Source organism: Triticum aestivum, chromosome 6D (genome assembly GCF_018294505.1).
Source record: "Triticum aestivum cultivar Chinese Spring chromosome 6D, IWGSC CS RefSeq v2.1, whole genome shotgun sequence".
In the NCBI taxonomy this organism is placed as follows: Eukaryota; Viridiplantae; Streptophyta; class Magnoliopsida; order Poales; family Poaceae; genus Triticum; species Triticum aestivum.
Window position 1 is genome coordinate 153881644 of NC_057811.1, and position 21539 is coordinate 153903182.

Here is a 21539-nt window from a genome sequence, read left to right on the forward strand (position 1 = left end):
TCGGAACACTGAGACCGAAAGGTCGAGCATGAATCATATAGTAGATATGATCAACATAGTGATGTTCACCATTGAAACTACTCCATCTCGCGTGATGATCGGACATGGTTTAGTTGATTTGGATCACGTGATCACTTAGAGGATTAGAGGGATGTCTATCTAAGTGGGAGTTCTTAAGTAATATGATTAATTGAACTTTAATTTATCATGAACTTAGTCTTGGTAGTATTAGCATATCTATGTTGTAGATCAATAGCTCGCGTTGTTGCTTCCCTATATTTTATATATGTTCCTAGAGAAAACTAAGTTGAAAGATGTTAGTAGCAATGATGCGGATTGGATCCGTGATCTGAGGTTTATCCTCATTGCTGCACAGAAGAATTATGTCCTTGATGCACCGCTAGGTGACAGACCTATTGCAGGAGCAGATGCAGACGTTATGAACATTTGGCTAGCTCAATATGATGACTACTTGATAGTTTAGTGCACCATGCTTAACGGCTTAGAATCGGGACTTCAAAGACGTTTTGAACGTCATGGACCATATGAGATGTTCCAGGAGTTGAAGTTAATATTTCAAGCAAATACCCGAGTTGAGAGATATGAAGTCTCCAACAAGTTCTATAGCTAAAAGATGGAGGAGAATAGCTCAAGCAGTGAGCATGTGCTCAGATTGTCTGGGTACTACAATAGCTTGAATCAAGTGGGAGTTAATCTTCTAAATAAAATAGTGATTGACAGAATTCTCTAGTCACCATCACCAAGTTAGTAGAACTTCGTGATGAACTATAAATATGCAAGGGATGACGAAAGTAATTCCCAAGCTCTTCGTGATGCTGAAATCGACGAAGGTAGAAATCAAGAAAAACATCAAGTGTTGATGGTTAACAAGACCACTAGTTTAAAGAAAAGGGCAAAGGGAAGAAGGGGAACTTCAAGAAGAACGGCAAGCAAGTTGCTGCTCAAGTGAAGAAGCCCAAGTCTGGACCTAGGCCTGAGACTGAGTGCTTCTACTGCAAAGGGACTGGTCACTGGAAGCGGAACTGCCCCAAGTATTTGGTGGATAAGAAGGATGGCAAAGTGAACAAAGCTATATTTGATATACATGTTATTGATGTGTACTTTACTAGTGTTTATAGCAACCCCTCGGTATTTGATACTGGTTCAGTTGCTAAGAGTAGTAACTCGAAACGGGAGTTGCAGAATGAACAGAAACTAGTTAAGGGCGAGGTGACGATGTGTGTTGGAAGTAGTTTCAAGATTGATATGATCATCATCGCACACTCCCTATACTTTCGGGATTAGTGTTGAACCTAAATAAGTGTTATTTGGTGTTTGCGTTGAGCATGAATATGATTTGATCATGTTTATTGCAATGCGGTTATTCATTTAAGTTAGAGAATAATTGTTGTTCTGTTTACATGAATAAAACCTTCTATGGTCATACACCCAACGAAAATGGTTTGTTGGATCTCGATCGTAGTGATACACATATTCATAATATTGAAGCCAAAAGATGCAAAGTTAATAATGATAGTGCAACTTATTTGTGGCACTGCCGTTTAGGTCATATTGGTGTAAAGCGCATGAAGAAACTCCATGCTGATGGAATTTTGGAATCACTTGATGCTTGCGAACCATGCCTTATGGGCAAGATGACTAAAACTCCGTTCTCCGGAACAATGGAGCAAGCAACTGACTTATTGGAAATAATACATACTGATGTATGCAATCCGATGAGTGTTGAGGCTCGCGGCGGGTATCATTATTTTCTAACCTTCACAGATGATTTGAGCAGATATAGGTATATCTACTTGATTAAACACAAGTCTGAAACATTTGAAAAGTTCAAAGAATATTAGAGTGAAGTGGAGAATCATCGTAACAAAAATAAAAGTTTCTACGATATGATCGCAAAGGTAAAATATTTGAGTTACGAGTTTGGCCTTCAATTAAAACAATGTGGAATAGTTTCATAAACTCATGCCACCTGGAACACCACAGCATAATGGTGTGTCCGAACGTCATAACCGTACTTTATTGGATATAGTGCAATCTATGATGTCTCTTACCGATTTACCACTATCGTTCTGGGGTTATGCATTAGAGACAGCTGCATTCACATTAAATAGGGCACCGTCTAATCCGTTGAGACGACACCGTATGAACTATGGTTTGGCAAGAAACCTAAGCTGTCGTTTCTTAAAGTTTGGGGTTGCGATGCTTATGTGAAAAGGTGTGACGCCCCCGATTCAATCGTACACTAATCATGCACGCAAACGTGTACGATCAAGATCAGGGACTCACGGGAAGATATCACAACACAACTCTAAAACATAAATAAGTCATACAAGCATCATAATACAAGCCAGGGGCCTCGAGGGCTCGAATACAAGTGCTCGATCATAGATGAGTCAGCGGAAGCAACAATATCTGAGTACAGACATAAGTTAAACAAGTTTGCCTTAAGAAGGCTAGCACAAACTGGGATACAGATCGAACGAGGCGCAGGCCTCCTGCCTGGGATCCTTCTAACTACTCCTGGCCGTCGTCAGCGGGCTGCACGTAGTAGTAGGCACCTTCGGTGTAGTAGGAGTCGTCGTCGACGGTGGCGTCTGGCTCCTGGGCTCCAGCATCTGGTTGCGACAACCAGGTAGGAAGGAAAGGGGGAAAAGAGGGAGAAAAGCAACCGTGAGTACTCATCCAAAGTACTCGCAAGCAAGGAGCTACGCTACATATGCATGGGTATATGTGTAAAGGGCCATATCAGTGGACTGAACTACAGAATGCCAGAATAAGAGGGGGATAGCTAATCCTGTCGAAGACTACGCTTCTGGCAGCCTCCGTCTTGCAGAATGTAGAAGAGAGTAGATTGAAGTCCTCCAAGTAGCATCGTATAGCATAATCCTACCCGGCGATCCCCTCCTCGTCGCCCTGTTAGAGAGCGATCACCGGGTTATATCTGGCACTTGGAAGGGTGTGTTTTATTAAGTATCCGGTTCTAGTTGTCATAAGGTCAAGGTACCACTCCGGGTCGTCCTTTTACCAAGGGACACGGCTATTCGAATAGATAAACTTCCCTGCAGGGGTGCACCACATAACCCAACACCCTCGATCTCATTTGGCTGGACACACTTTTCTGGGTCATGCCCGGCCTCAGAAGATCAACACGTCGCAGCCCCACCTAGGCTCAACAGAGAGGTCAGCACGTCGGTCTAAATCCTATGCGCGCAGGGGTCTGGGCCCATCGCCCATTGCACACCTGCACGTTGCGTACGCGGCCGAAAGCAGACCTAGCCCCCTTAATACAAGTGCGAGCTTACGGTCCAATGCGGCGCGCGCCGCTCGGTCGCTGATGTCACGAAGGCTTCGGCTGATACCACGACGTCGAGTGCCCATAACTGTTCCCGCGTAGTTGGTTAGTGCGTATAGACCAAATGGCCAGACTCAGATCAAATACCAAGAACTCGTTAAGCGTGTTATTTTGAAGTAACCGTGGACGCCGTCCAGGGCCAGGCCCACTTCTCGCCTAGGTGGTCTCAACCTGCCCTGTCGCTCCGCCACAAGATCCACTCGCGGGTACTCCTACGAGCCGACCCGACTTTAGTCACCACAGGTATCATGTATAAAGTATATAAGTATATACCCGTGATCACCGCCCAAGTGATCACGGCCCGATAGTATAGCACAGCAAACGGACAAGGATGTAGGGCCACTGATGGAAAACTAGCATCCTATACTAAGCATGTAGGATTGCAGATAAAGGTAACAACGGTAGTAGCAAGGATAGGCTATGCATCAGGATAGGATTAACGGAAAGCAGTAACACGCTACACTACTCTAATGCAAGCAGTATAGAGAAGAATAGGCGATATCTGGTGATCAAGGGGGGGGGCTTGCCTGGTTGCTCTGGCAAGAAGGAGGGGTCGTCAACAACGTAGTTGATCGGGGCACCAGCAGCGGCGTCAGTCTCGTAGTCTACCGGAGAGAAGAGGGGGAAGAAACAATGAATACAACGCAAACAGATGCATCACAACATATAACAAGGCAATACGCGGTGCCAGGGGTGATCTAACGCAGGGATAGGTGATACTGGCAAAGGGAGGGAAACATCCGGGAAAGTATCCCCGGTGTTTCGCGTTTTCGGACAGATGAACCGGAGAGGGAAAGTTGCGTGTTTGTTATGCTAGGGATGTGTGGCGGACGAACGGAGAGTGTATCCGTATTCGTCTCGTCGTTCTGAGCAACTTTCATGTACAAAGTATTTGCATCCGAGTTACGAATTATTTTATATTAATTTCTAAAGATTTAATATCATTTTTAGAATTAACGGAATTAATTAAATCGAAAATCATTTTATCACGTCAGCATGACGTCAGCAGTCAAAGGTTCTGTTGACTGGTCAGACTGATGTGCGGGTCCCGTTTGTCATTGACTATTAACCTGGTTAACAAATTAATTAGGTTAATTAAGTTTAATTAAACATGACTAGTGAAGTTTTAATTAAGTGATTAGGCTAATTTTAAAGACTTAATTAAGTTAATTAATCATTTACTAATTAATTAATTATTTTCTAAATCCTTTTTCTTATAAAACAGGGGCGTGGGCCCCTGCGGTCAGTGTCATAGGGGAGGAACGGGGCGGGTTAGCGGGCTCCCGGCAACGAAGCCCCGAGGCGAACCCAGCGCGGCTAGCAGGCGCAAGGGCGCGCGTGCGCACGACGGGGAGAGGCGGGGCTGCGGCAGCAGCGGTGGAGGGCGGCAAAGGGGCGCAGCGGTGCGGCGCGACGCGGGCGGGACAAGCACTGCAAGCGCGGGGCAACGGGGGCGCGGGCGCGGCCTCAACTGGGTGAGCGCGTGCGGGCGCGAGGGGCAGGGCCGTCGCAGGTGCGACGAGCTACGGCGCGGACCGAGCGGCGCGAGCGGGGTCGACGCGTGGTGACCGGACGGGAGGAAAGAAGGGTCAGAGGGGGCCTCACATGCGGCGTCGATGCACGGGGCGGCGAGGCTCGTAGGAGCCAAGTCGAGGGGGAGGTTGAGGACGGGGCGACGACGTTGGGGCGGTCCGGCAACGGGGGGCTCCGCGCGACGGCGACGTCGAGGCAGAGGAGCTCCGGTGGGGTTGCCCCGACAATCGGCGACGGTGTTGGTGGAGATCCGACGAAGGTGCGACAGCGGCCGCAGGGGAGGGGGACGACACGGGCGTTGCGGCGGTGGGGGAGTCCGACGCCGGGGTCGGGGCGCTGGCGATGTGGGGCGATGGGGTCGGGGCGCTTGCCCGATCCAGATGGGGAGGAAAGGGGGGGATGAGTGCGAGGGGTGGGGGTTCGGTCTAGGGTTAGGCTGTGGTGGGGGGTTATGCAGTAGGCGGGGTGGGCCGACCTGGTGGCCCAGTTAGGCCACTTGGCCCAGTGGGGTGGGGGTTTCTTTTACCTTTTGCCTTTAGTTTTTATTCACTTTATTTCTTTTCTGTTTTTATCTTATTTACGCTTTTATTTTAGTTTTGCAAAATTATAAGACCAGTACCTAAATTGAGGTTGCAAACTAGCCCACTGCCACAATATATTTTGGTATTTTAAAATATTTAGTTCGCATTTTTATAAATTTCAAAAGGGCATTTATAATAGGTTTAGCTGCAGTTTTATTTATTTTAGTGCATTTGAATACTTTACAGAAGTGTGGTTTCTTCTCCATAATTACCTACGCATTATTTGGCACAACCCGAACATTTTAGTTTTAATATCTAAAAACTTTTATTGTTTGCTTGATTTTGATTTTGAATTCGAACCAGTTTCGAACTAACGCGAGATTAGCAATAGTAATCGAGGTGACGTGGCATCATTAGCAGAGGTTCATTGTAGCTAAATATCTGGGCGTCACAAAAAGTTTCATCCTAATAAGCTCAAACCCAAATCGGAAAAGTGCGTCTTCATAGGATACCCAAAAGTTACTGTTGGGTACACCTTCTATCACAGATCCGAAGGCAAGATATGTGTTGCTAAGAATGGATCCTTTCTAGAGAAGGAGTTTCTCTCGAAAGAAGTGAGTGGGAGGAAAGTAGAACTTGATGAGGTAACTGTACCTGCTCCCTTATTGGAAAATAGTTCATCACAGAAATCTGTTCCTGTGACTCCTACACCAATTAGTGAGGAAGCTAATGATGATGATCATGTAACTTCAGATCAAGTTACTACAAAACCTCGTAGGTCAACCAGAGTGAGATCCACACCAGAGTGGTACGGTAATCCTATTTTGGAGGTCATGTTACTTGACCATGACGAACCTACAGGAAGCGATGATGAGCCCAGATTCCGCGAAATGGCTTGAGGCCATGAAATCTGAGATGGGATCCATGTATGAGAACAAAGTGTGGACTTTGGTTGACTTGCCCGATGATCGGCAAGCCATAGAAAATAAATGGATCTTCAAGAGGAAGACGGACGCTGATAGTAGTGTTACTACCTACAAAGCTAGAATTGTCGCAAAAAGGTTTTCGACAAGTTCAAGGTGTTGACTATGATGAGATTTTCTCACTCGTAGAGATGCTTAAGTCTGTCCAAATCATGTTAGCAATTGCCGCATTTTATGAAATCTGGCAAATGGATAAACAAAACTGCATTCCTTAATGGATTTATTAAAGAAGAGTTGTATATGATGCAACCAGAAGGTTTTGTCAATCCTAAAGGTGCTAACAAAATATGCAAGCTCCAGCGATCCATCTATGGACTGGTGCAAGCATCTCAGAGTTGGAATATACGCTTTGATGAGTTGATCAAAGCATATAGTTTTATACAGACTTGCGGTGAAGCCTGTATTTACAAGAAAGTGAGTGGGAGCACTACAACATTTCTGATAAGTATATGTGAATGACATATTGTTGATCAGAAATAATGCAGAATTATTCTGCAAAGCATAAAGGAGTGTTTGAAAGGAGTTTTTCAAAGAAAGACCTCGGTGAAGCTGCTTACATATTGAGCATCAAGATCTATAGAGATAGATCAAAACGCTTGATAAGTTTTTTCAATGAGTACATACCTTGACAAGATTTTGAAGTAGTTCAAAATGGAACAGTCAAAGAAAGAGTTCTTACCTGTATTACAAGGTGTGAAATTGAGTAAGACTCAAAGCCCGACCACGGCAAAAGATAGAAAGAGAATGAAAGTCATTCCCTATGCCTCAGCCATAGGTTCTATAAAGTATGCCATGCTGTGTACCAGATCTATTGTATACCCTACACTGATTTTGGCAAGGGAGTACAATAGTGATCTAGGAGTAGATCACTGGACAGCGATCAAAATTATCCTTAGTGGAATAAGGGTATGTTTCTTGATTATGGAGGTGACAAAAAGGTTCGTCATAAAGGTGACGTCGATGCAAGTTTTGACACTGATCCAGATGACTCTAAGTCTTCATCTGGATACATATTGAAAGTGGGAGCAATTAGCTAAAGTAGCTCCGTGCAGAGCATTGTAGACATAGAAATTTGCAAAATACATACGGATCTGAATATGGCAGACCCGTTGACTAAACTTCTCTCACAAGCAAAACATGATCACACCTTAGTACTCTTTGGGTGTTAATCACATAGCGATGTGAACTAGATTATTGACTCTAGTAAACCCTTTGGGTGTTGGTCACATGACGATGTGAACTATGGGTGTTAATCACATGGTGATGTGAACTATTGATGTTAAATCACATGGCGATGTGATCTAGATTATTGACTCTAGTGCAAGTGGGAGACTGAAGGAAATATGCCCTAGAGGCAATAATAAAGTTATTATTTATTTCCTTATTTCATGATAAATGTTTATTATTCATGCTAGAATTGTATTAACCGGAAACATAATACTTGTGTGAATACATAGACAAACAGAGTGTCACTAGTATGCCTCTACTTGACTAGCTCGTTGATCAAAGATGGTTATGTTTCCTAGCCATAGACATGAGTTGTCATTTGATCAACGGGATCACATCATTAGGAGAATGGTGTGATTGACTTGACCCATTCCGTTAGCTTAGCACACGATCGTTTAGTATTCTGCTATTGCTTTCTTCATGACTTATACATGTTCCTATGACTATGAGATTATGCAACTCCCATTTACCGGAGGAACACTTTGTGTGCTACCAAACGTCACAACGTAACTGGTTATAAAGGTGCTCTACAGGTGTCTCCAAAGGTACTTGTTGGGTTGGCGTATTTCGAGATTAGGATTTGTCACTCCGATTGTCGGAGAGGTATCTCTGGGCCCACTCGGTAATGCACATCACTTAAGCCTTGCAAGCATTGCAACTAATGAGTTAGTTGCGGGATGATGTATTACGGAACGAGTAAAGAGACTTGCCGGTAACGAGATTGAACTAGGTTTTAAGATACCGACGATCGAATCTCGGGCAAGTAACATACCGATGACAAAGGGAACAACGTATGTTGTTATGCGGTTTGACCGATAAAGATCTTCGTAGAATATGTGGGAGCCAATATGAGCATCCAGGTTCCGCTATTGGTTATTGACCGGAGACGTGTCTTGGTCATGTCTACATAGTTCTCGAACCCGTAGGGTCCGCACGCTTAAAGTTTCGATGACAGTTATATTATGAGTTTATATGTTTTGATGTACCGAAGGTAGTTCGGAGTCCCGGATGAGATCATGGACATGACGAGGAGTCTCGAAATGGTCGAGACATGAAGATTGATATATTATACGACTATATTCGGACACCGGAATGGTTCCGGGGGTTATCGGATATATACTGGAGTACCAGGAGGTTACCGGAACCCCCCGTGGGTTTAATGGGCCTACATGGGCCTTAGTGGAGAAGAGGAGAGGCGGCTAGGACAGGCCGCGCGCCCCCTCCCCCTCTAGTCCGAATTGGACAAGGAGGGGGGCGGCGCCCCCCTTTCCTTCCTCTCTCTCTCCTCTTTCCCCCTTCTCCTAATCCAACAAGGAAGGGAGGGAGTCCTACTCCCAGTGGGAGTAGGACTCCTCCTAGCGCGCCCCTCTCCTGGCCGGCCGCCTCTCCCCCCCCTTGCTCCTTTATATACGGGGGCAGGGGGCACCCCAAAGACACAACAATTGATCATTGATCTTTTAGCCGTGTGCGGTGCCCCCTCCACCATAGTCCACCTCGATAATATCGTAGCGGTGCTGAGGCGAAGCCCTGCGTCGGTAGAACATCATCATCGTCACCACGCCATCATGCTGACGAAACTCTCCCTCAACACTCGGCTGGATCGGAGTTCCAGGGACGTCATCGGGCTGAACGTGTGCTGAACTCGGAGGTGTCGTGCGTTCGGTACTTGATCGGTCGGATCGTGAAGACGTACGACTACATCAACCGCGTTGTGCTAACGCTTCTGCTTTCGGTCTACGAGGGTACGTGGACACACTCTCTCCTCTCGTTGCTATGCATCACCATGATCTTGCGTGTGCGTAGGAATTTTTTTGAAATTACTATGTTCCCCAACAGCCGTGGCGTACCTTCGTCTCTAGAACGCCGGCTGCGGCACTTACATGTGCGCGAGTCACACTGCCCTCGCCTTCGGACTCTCCCACGGTGCCGCAACCCCGACCCCTCCGGCGCAGGCGCAACCTCCCACCCCCACCCCCCGCGTGCGCTTGTTGATACGTCTCCAACGTATCTACAATTTTTAATTGTTTCATGCTATTATATTATCACCTTTGTATGCTTTATATGCCATTTTATATTGTTTTTATCGACTAACCTATTAACTCAGTGTCCAGTGCCACTTCCTGTTTTCTACATGTTTTTGGTTTTTTCTAGGAAATCCATACCAAACAAAGTCCAAACACGATGAAACTTTTTAACGATATTTTCTAGATAGAAAGTGGCCCTAGAAGCTTCGGGAGAAGACCAGACAACCCACAAGGCGACCACAAGGCAAGGGCACGCCCTGGTGCCTTGTAGCCCCCCCTTGGCTCCGTTTTCCCTAATTCCTGGCCTATAAATTCCCATATATTCAGAAACCCCTGAGGCGAGACCCAAAAATAATTCTTTCGCCGCCGCAATCCTCTATTTTTTCGCTATCCCATTTGGAGCCCTGTTCCGGCATGCTGCCGGAGGGGGAAACCATTGGGGAGGCGATCTTCATCAACCTTGTTGCCTCCATGATGATCTGTGAATAGTTCCCACGGGACCTACGTGTCCATAGCAGTAGCTAGATGGCTTTCTCTCTCTTTTGATCTTCAATACAATGATCACATCTGAGATCAATCCGATGTAACTTATGTGGTGCATTTGTTGGGATCTGTTTTAGGTTATCGTCTAGGGAGAGTTGCCATGTGTTTATTCAGAAACATGGCAAGTAATGGGTTGTGGTTAAGAGGTACTTGTCATGTTCTTACTAAACAATATAATAAAGTGTTCAGGTACTGATTCAGAGAAAGTTGCCATGTTTGTATTCAGTGACATGGCAAGTAAATAGGTTGTTATCAAGAGGAAGTTGCCATGTTCTTATACAAATTGTGAGGATCAAAAACATTTGTTGTGATTGTGAACATTGACATGGCAACCGAAAATTCCAGATACACACTACACAAAATTTTTGTGGAATCTTAAACAAAGGAAACAAACGTTTGCACCAAAAAGCATTCTAAATCTAGGGTTCATACAAAAATGAACAAAACATGCGTTGTGGGTGAAGCCTTACACGGTCAAAAATCTCAACCCCGAGCCCAAGGCTTAGCTACACCGCAGGGACAACCCCCGGCGACAGGAACCGGCCTCCCATACCATTCAGACGCGGGTTTGCCATGGAACCGCCGTGGAAAACCCAGAGGAGCGGCGTGGAGCAGTGAGTATTCTTGCGACGCTGTGGGTGGAGCTTCCCGCGAGTGGAATGTCAACTGCGCGACGAGCCTATCTACACGGTGGGTACTCCCTGGCGACGGGAAACGAGATCCCGCACCCTTCCGCCGCGGATTCGCCATGGAACCACCGCGGGATCACAGAGAAGAAAGGGCGCCATCGAGGGGTTCGCAGGGTTAACTTTCCGCGGCTTCAAAGTCGACGCGATGGAGCGGCTGTGTGGACTCCCGGCAACGGGAACCGGCCTCCGAGACACTTCCACGGAGAGTCACCGCGGAATCGCCTCACTGTTGCCCAAAATTGCCACGAAGATGGGAGAAAACGGAGTGGAATGCGGGGTGGACGGGAAGTAAAGGCGACTGGGTGATTAAACGGCTACGTGCCGATATAACCGCGAGGCAGCGATCGTGGAGAGTGGCCGTTCGGGCAAGGCAAGCGGCGGTTCCACCGCACGTCGCCGCACGCTGACGTGGCACTCGAGCCAGGGGAGCAACGAAGTAAGATTCGTGCAACGAAAATGAATGGAGATCACTATCATTTAGGTTGTTAAATGGTAAAAACTGCAAAGATAAATTCAAGAAAAATAAAGGTTTTTCAGTGGCAGGAGCATATGCTCACATGGAAACATATGCTCCTGGTTTTCAAAATGTGTTTTAAAAATATTTTGAAATGTCACAGAATTCTGACAAAATGATTCCTGCGTACATCTCGACATTCCACATGCACACAAACTTGTTTCGCAGAAAACCGACAACTTATGTCACATGTAAAAAAGACAAAATTTGGTGTTAATAGGCTTTTCATGAGACATTTTTTTTTGTCTTTTTTACACAAGGCGTATAAAATGTCAGATTTTCACAAAATTTGGCGTGCGCACATACAATGATGAGATGTACACGTCAAATTTGTGTTCGGAATTTTTTGACATTTTGAAATATATTTTTCAGTGGCAGGAGCATATGCTCCCATGTGCCAAAGTGAATTTCGAAATAGCATCTTTATAGTTGACACGACTAAATGGAAATCATACCACAGCGGAGTTGAGTGATCATACGATGGATCGAGAAGCTCTAGGTGGATCGGGGCGAAGGGTCTAGTAAAATCTCCGCATGCCCTTCACTTTGATTAAATTGAGTGTTTCATTCACATCTTTACCTGACAAATTTACACAGTCCATATCTACAAACTGAACAAAACCATTAACATTAATCAGTATAACAGCGATAGGTTCTGTAACATGGCATGGAACACAGGTTAAGCTCGCACAAAATCAAACTTAGGGTCTCAGCCATTTGAGGCGCTCATTTGCAAGAAACAAGGTTGGTTGTATACAATTTCCAAAATTATGGGGATAGGACTGTTGAGCAAAGTAGCCTCCATTGTCTTTCCCATCAAGAGTAAAAGTGGCACTTTCCAGGCCCGGCACATACCGTACACTCATCGACTCCACCTGCAGCGTGCCTCAGGCAGTATTTGATGCGATCGCTCATAATATCCTGCAAAGCAACTTTTCCATTTTGATAAAAGAACTCGTAAACTTGCATCTTGTATAAAGAGGAGAATGCTTTAGTTGCTATCAATTCACCGACATTTTTCTAGAACAAACACTCAATGACTCTGAACCCTTCGTTAATAGTAGTACGTAGCAAACAAAATTCTACACTTCCTTTTCAACATTTCTATCCTGAAAAGTTGTAGCACATCATCAAAAGGGTGGCTGTTCCTATAGATCTACTTATAAAAAATATCACATTAGTTTGCTTTTCTACTAACGACAATTCTCATAAAAGATGGGCTACTGAATGCATAATTCAGTGTGACATAGATAATCTTGCACAATCCAGAGAATTAATTAGCACGTACCACCATAAGCTCATGTAATCCAAGAGGAGCCGTGATGATGTAGGGTACGCTTGAGTGCTCTTTAGAGGCTTCTGATGCTAAAGAAGGGATATCCTGAGAAAGACCAGTGCCAAATTGCATGAGAACTCATGTCTTACTGATGCGATATAAGCAATAGAATAGAACATAGGCACCGCTGACATCTTCCGTATTAAACATTTTAGAACTATCCATCCAGACAAAAAAAAAACGACAACATACTTGCTTCCAGTGTTGCCCAGGGGAAAGGAAATATGGACTGACAATAACGCGAGATGCTCCCTGCTGCACACATTTTCCAAATGCTTCCTTAATAGTAGGCTCAGCCAGCTCCTTCATTTTGTCAAAGCAAAAGTTTAGCAACTTCATGCATCTCAAAATGAAAAAATATCTCCAGATAAGAACTAACAGTGATATGATTCATTAGCACAAAAGCCTCCAGCTTTGAGTTCGAAAGAAAGATGCCTCCAGCCCATTAATTTAATATAACAAATAAATAACAATTGGAGAATGATGAAACAAATATCAATGAGATTTTGGTAATAGTAATACACCTTTCCGAGAAACCTCAAGAAAAAAGCATACAGGACAGTGGCTAAAAATATACGTTGGTAAATTATCGCTCATTAACAAAAGCATACAGGTATAGGCTGTAATGGAGGCCTGCATCAAGGGCAACTGTACTTCATTTTAATGAAGTTAATGTCGGTGATTAATCTAAACTGCCCTCCTGATGGTCAACTGAAAATGTGTGATTAATTTATAACAAGAGATCCAAGGAAACAGATGCTTATATTTTGACTGAACTAAACCCAATGTGCAAGCTAACTAAATGTACATGGACACTCCTAATAGAGAATAGTTAGACGAAAACAGGAATGCTTGTGCACAGCATATGTTTGACTTCATGTCTGACAGGCATTGGTAAGAATACAACATCTTTATACTAACTCAGAGTCACATTATTTGTCATGTCCTACATGTTTTTGTTCAAAAATAGAAAAAAATGATATTAGTGAAATGGAAAGAGAAGTCATTTATATCGGCTTGGCTATGAAAGTCACATTGTTTGTCTGGTCCCAAATATATTCATTCAAAACAAAAAACATTTTTTAAAGAAGCGAAAAAGATCTCATTTCTATTGGTTTAGCTATGAAATTAATTTCTTAAGTGAAAAGATTATCAAGACCAAGAAGTTGTGAAAGAAGTTTCTTGCAAAAAGGGTGCGGACACTGCCAAAGACGATCAGTGCCTGGTTAATTAGGACATGGCGTGTAGGCCAAAGAAGCTTGGAGGCCTCAGGATTCTTAACTTATGTCATACGAGCACAGCTGTGAAGGTTTGTTGGCTATCGCTACAGCGCACTGACATGACAAGGTCATGGAGAATCCTTCCTCTAGTTGCTGGTGCAGATGTTGCTATCTTACTCGCTGGAACCGATGTCCTAATTGAGTAATTGGGGATGGTAATTTCACGCGGTTTTGGCAGGATGCCTGGATCAACGGTTTTTCAGTTGCTGAGATCACACCAGACCTTCTCTCTGCTCTCCCTTTATCGATCCAGCAGAAAGGAACAGTGGCTGGGGCTTTGACCCTTGGTAGGTGGATCAACGATATCAAGGCCCTAACCTCCATTGCCAAGTTTATGCCAGTTCTGAACGTGCTGGGGGTACTCAAAGGGTTGACATTAATCTTCAAGTATCAGTACCTGGTCGTGGAGCCGGGATTCATCTGGAAAATACACATCCAGAACTGTCTATAAAGCCTTTTTTTTGGTCGCCATCGAGTCTCAGTATGCCAGAGTCATCCGGAAAGCCTGGGCATCCCTTAGTTGCAATATATTTATGTGGCTTCCTATCTGAAAGAGATGCTGGACTGCAGACCCCCTTGTGAAGCGTGGGTTACAGCACAACGAGACCCGTGTGTTCTGTCAGACTACGAGCAGAGACCTGGGCCATTTACTCATCAGGTGCGGCATCTTCAACATGATTTGGACCAGGGTACTGCAATGGTATGATACTTCAGCCAACGGTTGGAGCTCATTTTGAAGAATGGTGAATGGCATCCAGAGGCAGGCTGCGAACATGACCGAAGAAGCAGATTTGATAGCCTGGTAAAGCTGATTGCCAGAAATACGTTGAAGAGAAGGAATGGAAGAGTCTTCGAACAGGAGTATCACAGCTTTACAGCAGGTCTAGGACGACATCAGATCAAATACAGATCATGAATCACAGTTGGTGCAAAGTGAAATATCAAGGAAGACATACACAATTAGGGTCGTTTTTGGGGGTCACTAGCTACAGGTTTTTGCCCGCTTCTGTGTTGTAGTTGTTGTATCACTTTTTGGGGTTTCTTTTTCCCTGTTGCATTTCTGCTGGTGGTCATACCTTCTAGGCATTATAAAACTCTTTTCCCTAATTTATACATGCAGCTCTCCTACATGGTCTTGAAAAAAGAAATGATTTCTCCATATCCCGAGCTATTTCTTCATGCATGGAAATTGGTTACGACGTCGTATTTCTCAATCTAAGACAAGGCCATTGCAAGAAGTGAAATACTCCCTCCGTTCCAAATTAAATGAAGTTCTAGCTTTGTCCTATGTCAAACTTTTATAGGTATTGTCATGTGTATTGTCATGTAGCCTATGGGTAAAAGAAGTGCAACAGTGTGCAAACCTTCATAAATAGATACACAGGAACTCACTGGATATATCACTACTGCATAAAATCATGTCAGAGTTCTAAACGTGTGACTTTGTGACCAGTACAGGGTGCAATGCAGTACCTTAAAAAATAGTATCAACTCCATATGAATTAATTTGAAAAATTTGAAGTGATGAGTAAAATACTTTACTCAGTCTGCATCCTAAACATGCTCAATGATGGACAAGGAATTTAGACCCAGAAATACTATGGCAACTTGAACCCCAGATTGCGAGTTGACATAATTGTCAATAGTTTTTCCTTCACAAAATAATGGAAAGCTAATGATGCCAACAACTTTCACTTTGCTAATAAGGAAATTTCGAGCTACAAGCTTCAAGCAAAGCTTACTAAATTCATAATTTGCACCTCCTCGTTGAACAAATACATTTTCAGAAAAAACAACAATCAAAACATACCATGTGAGCAGGCTCAACAATCTTGTAGCAAGTCCTGGCCTTGAACATGCTAACAAAATCATCTGCAATTTTCAAGTGAGACTAATATAAGGTAGGCGTCGATATAAACACCAAAAAACTCACAAAAAATAATCAGTCCATTACGTAGCATGAGATTAGATTCTTGTCGACGTGACCCGTGATCAACTATGATCACACCATCATTCTCTCCCACTACACAATCATGTCCTACAGAAGTTTCAGGCCTAGACACAGAATTTGGTCTGAAATTTGTGGCCCAATGTCCACTACTTCTTCCAATTGGCACCAACTTTATAAAACCACGGTCATAATTCGCACTAGTGCTCCTAAAGCCAATAAACAAGAAATGGAGTTAAAAATGAATGCAACACAAGAGATAGGAAATGACAAAAAATTAATGGAGGCCGGTAAATTAATAAGAGCCATCAGGAAAGAAATACCTTAAAGAATATTTGTTTATTGAATTTGCAGTGAAGGGTTGTAAGGAGAGCGACATAGGGTGCATAGACATATTGGAGCACCCACTGTTATTCTTAAGGTAACAATAGGATCTTGAAGGAAATGCAGAAACTCAACTTAATAGGCCCTTCTCCGTAAGATAACTTTCAGACGGGACAACAATATTCCTGATCAGAGCATGCTCATTAGACATTGCAAAATGCAAGAAAAAAAATCTCTGGTACAAACTAAAGGCTCAGCAGTCCCTGCATTTTCCATATAAGCAGATCCACTTCCATTTGGAAAAATTAATAAGTACATGTACTTAGTGGCATTTAATTTGAAATTGGTTCCACTAGTAGCTAGGGCTCAACCTATGCACACAAACTTTATTTTATTAGAATTTAAGTAGAAATATAACTATCATGAAAGTAGGGTTTAAATCAAACCATTGTTAAATAAGAAATAGGAATCTTACTATTATCGGTGAGCAGACTCCGGACCAAAATCTAAGCACTGATAGCTACCCCAAAAAAATAGATCATGCCAAGGCATAGAAAATATGGCTCGATTGCCCAATGAATGTAGAATTTAAACGCAATGCTTAACGATCCAACAAAAATAGATAAAACCATGACAAAAACTACAGATTGTAGTGTCGAGATACGAAAGAGTACCAAATCAGTGGTTTGATTCATCTATGCCTCCCACGACCTGATCAACAGTGGAAGGAAGGCAATACCTTCAAGACATCAAAAATATAATTTCATAAGAAAAGGCATAAACATCAAGTGAAATAATTAATCATTGATACAAATATGAAAGCCTCCACTACGACGAGGTCAAACTCCTTTGAGAGACCTATAGGCTTGAAAACGATAAAAGGAAATGAATTTGAGTTCAATTCAGTACATACGCATCTTCTATCTCAATTCATTTTAACTTCAATGCCCCAATTTAGACGCATCTTCTCTTTCTGTTCACTATAATTTCAATGCACCAATTTAGAAATTACCTGGTCAAGAATTTACCCGGGGCGAAGCGAAGCAGCAGCCTGGCTGCGGCACGTCGCCGCGTTGGCGAGAAGCAGTGGGGCGCAGAGCAGCTGCGGGAGTAGGCGTTCCTCGGCCTCGGCGGCGCAGCGGAGGCAGGGGCCGACGGCCGAGGCCGGGGAGCACCGCCGAGACCGAGGGGGAACGGTGCGGTCGCGGTCTCGCGGAGCAGCCAGCAGACGGGACTGCGGGGGAACGGGGAGCTGGGCTGTAGGCTGTAGGCTGTAGCAGCAGTCGCACGGGAGAGGCCGGAGTAAATTGCAGAAAACACTACTGTTTCTAAAAAAAAAAACAGAAAACACTACTCTATTTTTTTTTCAGAAAACAACACATCTTGTGTAATCTATTTGCAAAAATCACTGATCGGCGGATCTCGTTCTGTTAAATGAGTTTATGTCAGATGGGCCCATTTTTTGTCTACATGGCCAAATGAGCCGTCCCGACCGCCATTAGACGGCGTTAGACGACGCCATTCACACCAAGTCCATTTCCCCTCCTCTTCGCGCCGCTTCATCGTTTTTCTCTTCCCGCTCCCCGCTCTCCCCCCCCCCTCAGTCCACTCCAGAGATGGCGACTCCGGTGAAACCAGGTGGTGGCGTAGGCGACGTGGATCCCGAGCTAGGCGAGTTTTGCGGGAGCTCGAACCCTAGCAAACCGGCGGAGACAGTGTTGCAGCGGTATTTGGTCGAATACACGGGGTGAGAGCGTTTGCCGCGGCGGTGAAGGCCAATCCGACGGGAATTCACCACCTCGCTTCATCCTTCGGCGGCGTCTAGTGATATTTCTCCCCCCTTTCCCCTTCCCCATCTCCTTTCTCTACGGCTTTGACTAGGGTTAGGGTTATTGTTGTTGTTATAGTCGAATAGTGTTATTATTATAGTTCGGTGTTGTTCAATGCTATGATATGCATATTGTTCAATTTATACACTGGTTGTGAGTGATTTAGTTCAAATTAGGTGTGCTGTGTCAAATTAGTTGTTGTTGAATGCTAGGGTTAGTGTACTATGTGTCAAATTAGATGTTGTTGAATGGTAGGTTTAGTTGTACTTAAGCATTTATGTTGCATTGCTTTGTATTGCACTGCTTTTTAATTGAGCAAAGCTTTGTATTGCTCTGTTTTTTGTTGTTCCTTTTTAATTAAGCAAACCTTTGTATTGCATTGCAATGATATGTTTCATTTGTTTTATACAGTTTTAGTTAAGCACTTATATTGCACTGTTATGTTGTTTTTATTATTTGCAGTCTGGATGATGAGATTTGGGAATTGAGAATGCATTTTCATGACAGAGACAATCTTGAGAGAACTATGATGTTGTCATACATCACATTTTACAACCTAGTAGCACTAATAGAGACAGAAGGATGTGGTTTGAGAGATTACATGTACTATGTCAGGGATCTTGGCCTAGGGATTGAATGAATGGAAGAAATAGATGATGATGGTAAGCTGGAGGAAATTCTAGGCCACATAGTCATGCAGAAGCAGAAGATATTGAATGTGATAATTGTTAGGGCCAGTTCTCCCAAACCTGCAGATATAAACAACAGTGCCAATGTTATTGAGGAGCAGATCCCTCTAGAAGAAATTGGAAAGACCCAACTGTATCAGATAGACGATGAAGGAGTCTTGTTCAATGCACAACATATAGATGTAGCAGCAGAAAATTCAGATGCGGCGGCAAAATAGGAGCCAATGCCAATAAAATTTCAAACACGGTGGAGCACAAACATTATGAGCCTGGAGCTTGCTTTAGGTGATGTAGAAGTGGAAGAAGATCATGTAACAAAAAATTCATAGGAGCAAGTGCAAATAGAAAAAATATGGAGGAGACAAGGAGAAAGGAAATTGAAATGTTTAGGAAGAATAAGAAACAAAAAGAGAAGGGCGCTTCTTTGAAAAGGAAAGCTGTAGTTATGGACAATGAAGAGGATAGCGATGATGATAATTTTCTAGAATATGGTGATACCCTTGCTAGGCTTGAGGATATGAAAAGACAGAGGGGTGATCCACTATTTCATTTTTAAGAGGAGACAGATGTTGAAATGTATGAGACAGAGGAGGAGGAGGAGGAGGAGGAGGAACTGTATAAGCCAGAAGGTGAAGAAGAGGATGAAGAGGAGCAAGAGGAGGAGGAATTGGAGGAAGCGGAAGAAAAGGAGGAGGCTGGACAAGATCTGCAAAAGAAGAAAAAGGCCGAGAGACACAAAAAAGTCCCAACAAGCAAAGCACATGCAAGTACAGATCACTTGCTTGAGGAGGAATGGACACCTTCATCTGACGAGGACAAGAAATCATTAGACTTGGGTCTGGAAGATGATGATGGGGCTGAGGCATTGCCATATGTGTTGCCCAATGGTAGGAAGACCAGATCAAAGAAGATGAAGCCAAGGACCTGGTATGATGAGGAGAGAGCGCACCCACAGGATCAATCTGTGAAGCATCTTTGCTTCATTGATGTGTACCAGTTCAAAAGTGCACTTCAAGCTCAGCATATTTCACAGAACAAGAACTTTGAGTACCATAGAAATTGCAATGATAGGATTATAGCATAGTGCATAGATGAAAGATGCCTTTTTATATAGCAGCTTCTCAGATTGCAAATGAGAAGACATTTACCATCAGGAAGCAGTATTTCGTGCACACATGCCCTTCTGTGTCAGAGAACACCAAAGTCACTGCCAAATGGGTTGCAAAGCATTGTGAGGAGGCAATTAGGAATGACCCATGCATAACAATCACAACAATCATGAACACTGCAAATAGCAAGTATGGAGTGGAGATATCAACCCACATGGCTTACAGGGCTAAGAGGGCAGCTAAGAAAGTTGTTTTAGGAGATCAGAAGGCCCAGTACACCAGGATTAGGGATTACTTGCAGGTTGTGCTAGATACTAATACAGGTTCTAGATGTATAGTTACAACAAAATATCCGAAGGAGCATCAAAGCAAGAACCCTAGGTTTCATGGGTTGTTCATCTGCCTAAATGGATGCAAAGAAGGGTTTCTTAGTGGCTGCAAAACCATTCATAGGTAATCCCCCTATATTGTTGTTTGTATAACCAGTATGTGCTTTCATCTACTTATTATTTATGCTTTCATTAACTTATTATAGGTGTGGATGGGTGCTTCATAAAGCTCACTACTGGTCAACAAATTTGTAATTGTTGCTGGTATTGAAAGAGATAGGAACCATAATACATTTCCCATTGCTTTTGGAATTGTTGACAAGGAGGCCACTGGTTCCTAGACATGGTTCCTATATCAGTTGAGGGTAGCAATTTGTGCACAATCAAGGAAGTTTGGTTACTACACAATCATTTCTGACAGGGAGAAGGTAATAGATTTCCCTTGTGGTTATTTTACTTTCTGCTAGTTACTTTCATTTAGTTGTAGTTATTAAATCACAATTAATTAGTTGTATTTAATTTCATACAGGGCCTTCTAAAATGTCATAAACAAAGTCTGCCCTAATTGCCCGCAAGGATTTTTCCTTAGACGTATTTACCAGAACTTTCAAAATGTTGGGTTTAGAGGACCAGAATTTAAAAAAATACATGGATGCAGGTATTTACTCATATACTGAGCATGGTTTTCAAGTTGCAATGGAAGAGTTAAAGAGTGAGAGTGAGGCAGCTTGGCCATGGCTTAGTAAAATACCTAAACACACTTGGGCTAGACATGCCATGGATTTGAACTACAAAACAAACTTAGTTGTCAACAAATTAAGTGAGGTTTTCAACAAGTAGGCTCTAGATGTCAGGGCTAAGCCAACAAGGACCATAGTTAATGGAAAAAGAACTAAGTTAAAGGTCAATTTTGATGCAAATAGAACCAAAACTGACACTGTCATATGGGAGATTTGTCCAACATATGGTGAGAAATTGGAGGAAGCAAAGAAGTGGTCTAGGAACTGCCAATCTTTGATGTCTGGCCCACATATTTACCAAGTGACAAGTGGAGAGAGAACTTATGCACTTAACCTGAAACATAGGACTTGTGGCTATAGGAAGTGGGATATGACAGCTGCGCCTTGCAACCATGTTGTTTCTGCCATACACAATGCTAAGCTTCAGCCAGAGGACTTTGTTCATGATTTTTTCTAAACTACAAGGCAGCTTATAGTCCCATAATATATCATGTACCTGGCCCTGACATGTGGCCCAGGACAGATAGTGTGGACGTTGAGCCTCCAAT

At 43.5% G+C, this 21539-nt stretch overlaps 1 protein-coding gene across 4 annotated transcripts; it reads right to left on the reverse strand.

Moving 5' to 3' along the window:
- Positions 1–12012: 12012 nt before the first annotated feature.
- LOC123144244 (sirohydrochlorin ferrochelatase, chloroplastic) lies at positions 12013–17572 on the reverse strand. 4 transcript variants are annotated; one of them, XM_044563327.1, is made up of 8 exons: positions 17324–17572; positions 16970–17034; positions 16295–16480; positions 15978–16180; positions 15834–15895; positions 12936–13046; positions 12696–12788; positions 12013–12328 (listed from the first exon to the last, which is right to left on the reverse strand). In XM_044563327.1, exons 3-8 carry the CDS (start codon positions 16363–16365, stop codon positions 12224–12226), a joined length of 645 nt encoding a protein of 214 aa, XP_044419262.1. In that variant the 5' UTR covers positions 16366–16480; positions 16970–17034; positions 17324–17572; the 3' UTR covers positions 12013–12223. The 4 variants fall into 4 exon arrangements, with proteins under 4 accessions (XP_044419262.1, XP_044419261.1, XP_044419264.1 ...); XM_044563326.1 differs by having other exon boundaries at positions 17308–17572; XM_044563329.1 differs by having other exon boundaries at positions 12013–12339; positions 17308–17566.
- Positions 17573–21539: the final 3967 nt, after the last annotated feature.

Bases quoted from the DNA above. Each gene is read 5' to 3' on its own strand.
- LOC123144244 (XM_044563327.1), bottom strand. From the start codon at position 16,365: ATGTCTATGCACCCTATGTCGCTCTCCTTACAACCCTTCACTGCAAAT. The intron at 16,181-16,294 runs GTATTTCTTTCC...TATTGGCTTTAG, and splicing joins ATAAACAAATATTCTTTAAG to GAGCACTAGTGCGAATTATG. The intron at 13,047-15,833 runs GTATGTTTTGAT...GACAAAATGAAG, and splicing joins TTGTTGAGCCTGCTCACATG to GAGCTGGCTGAGCCTACTAT.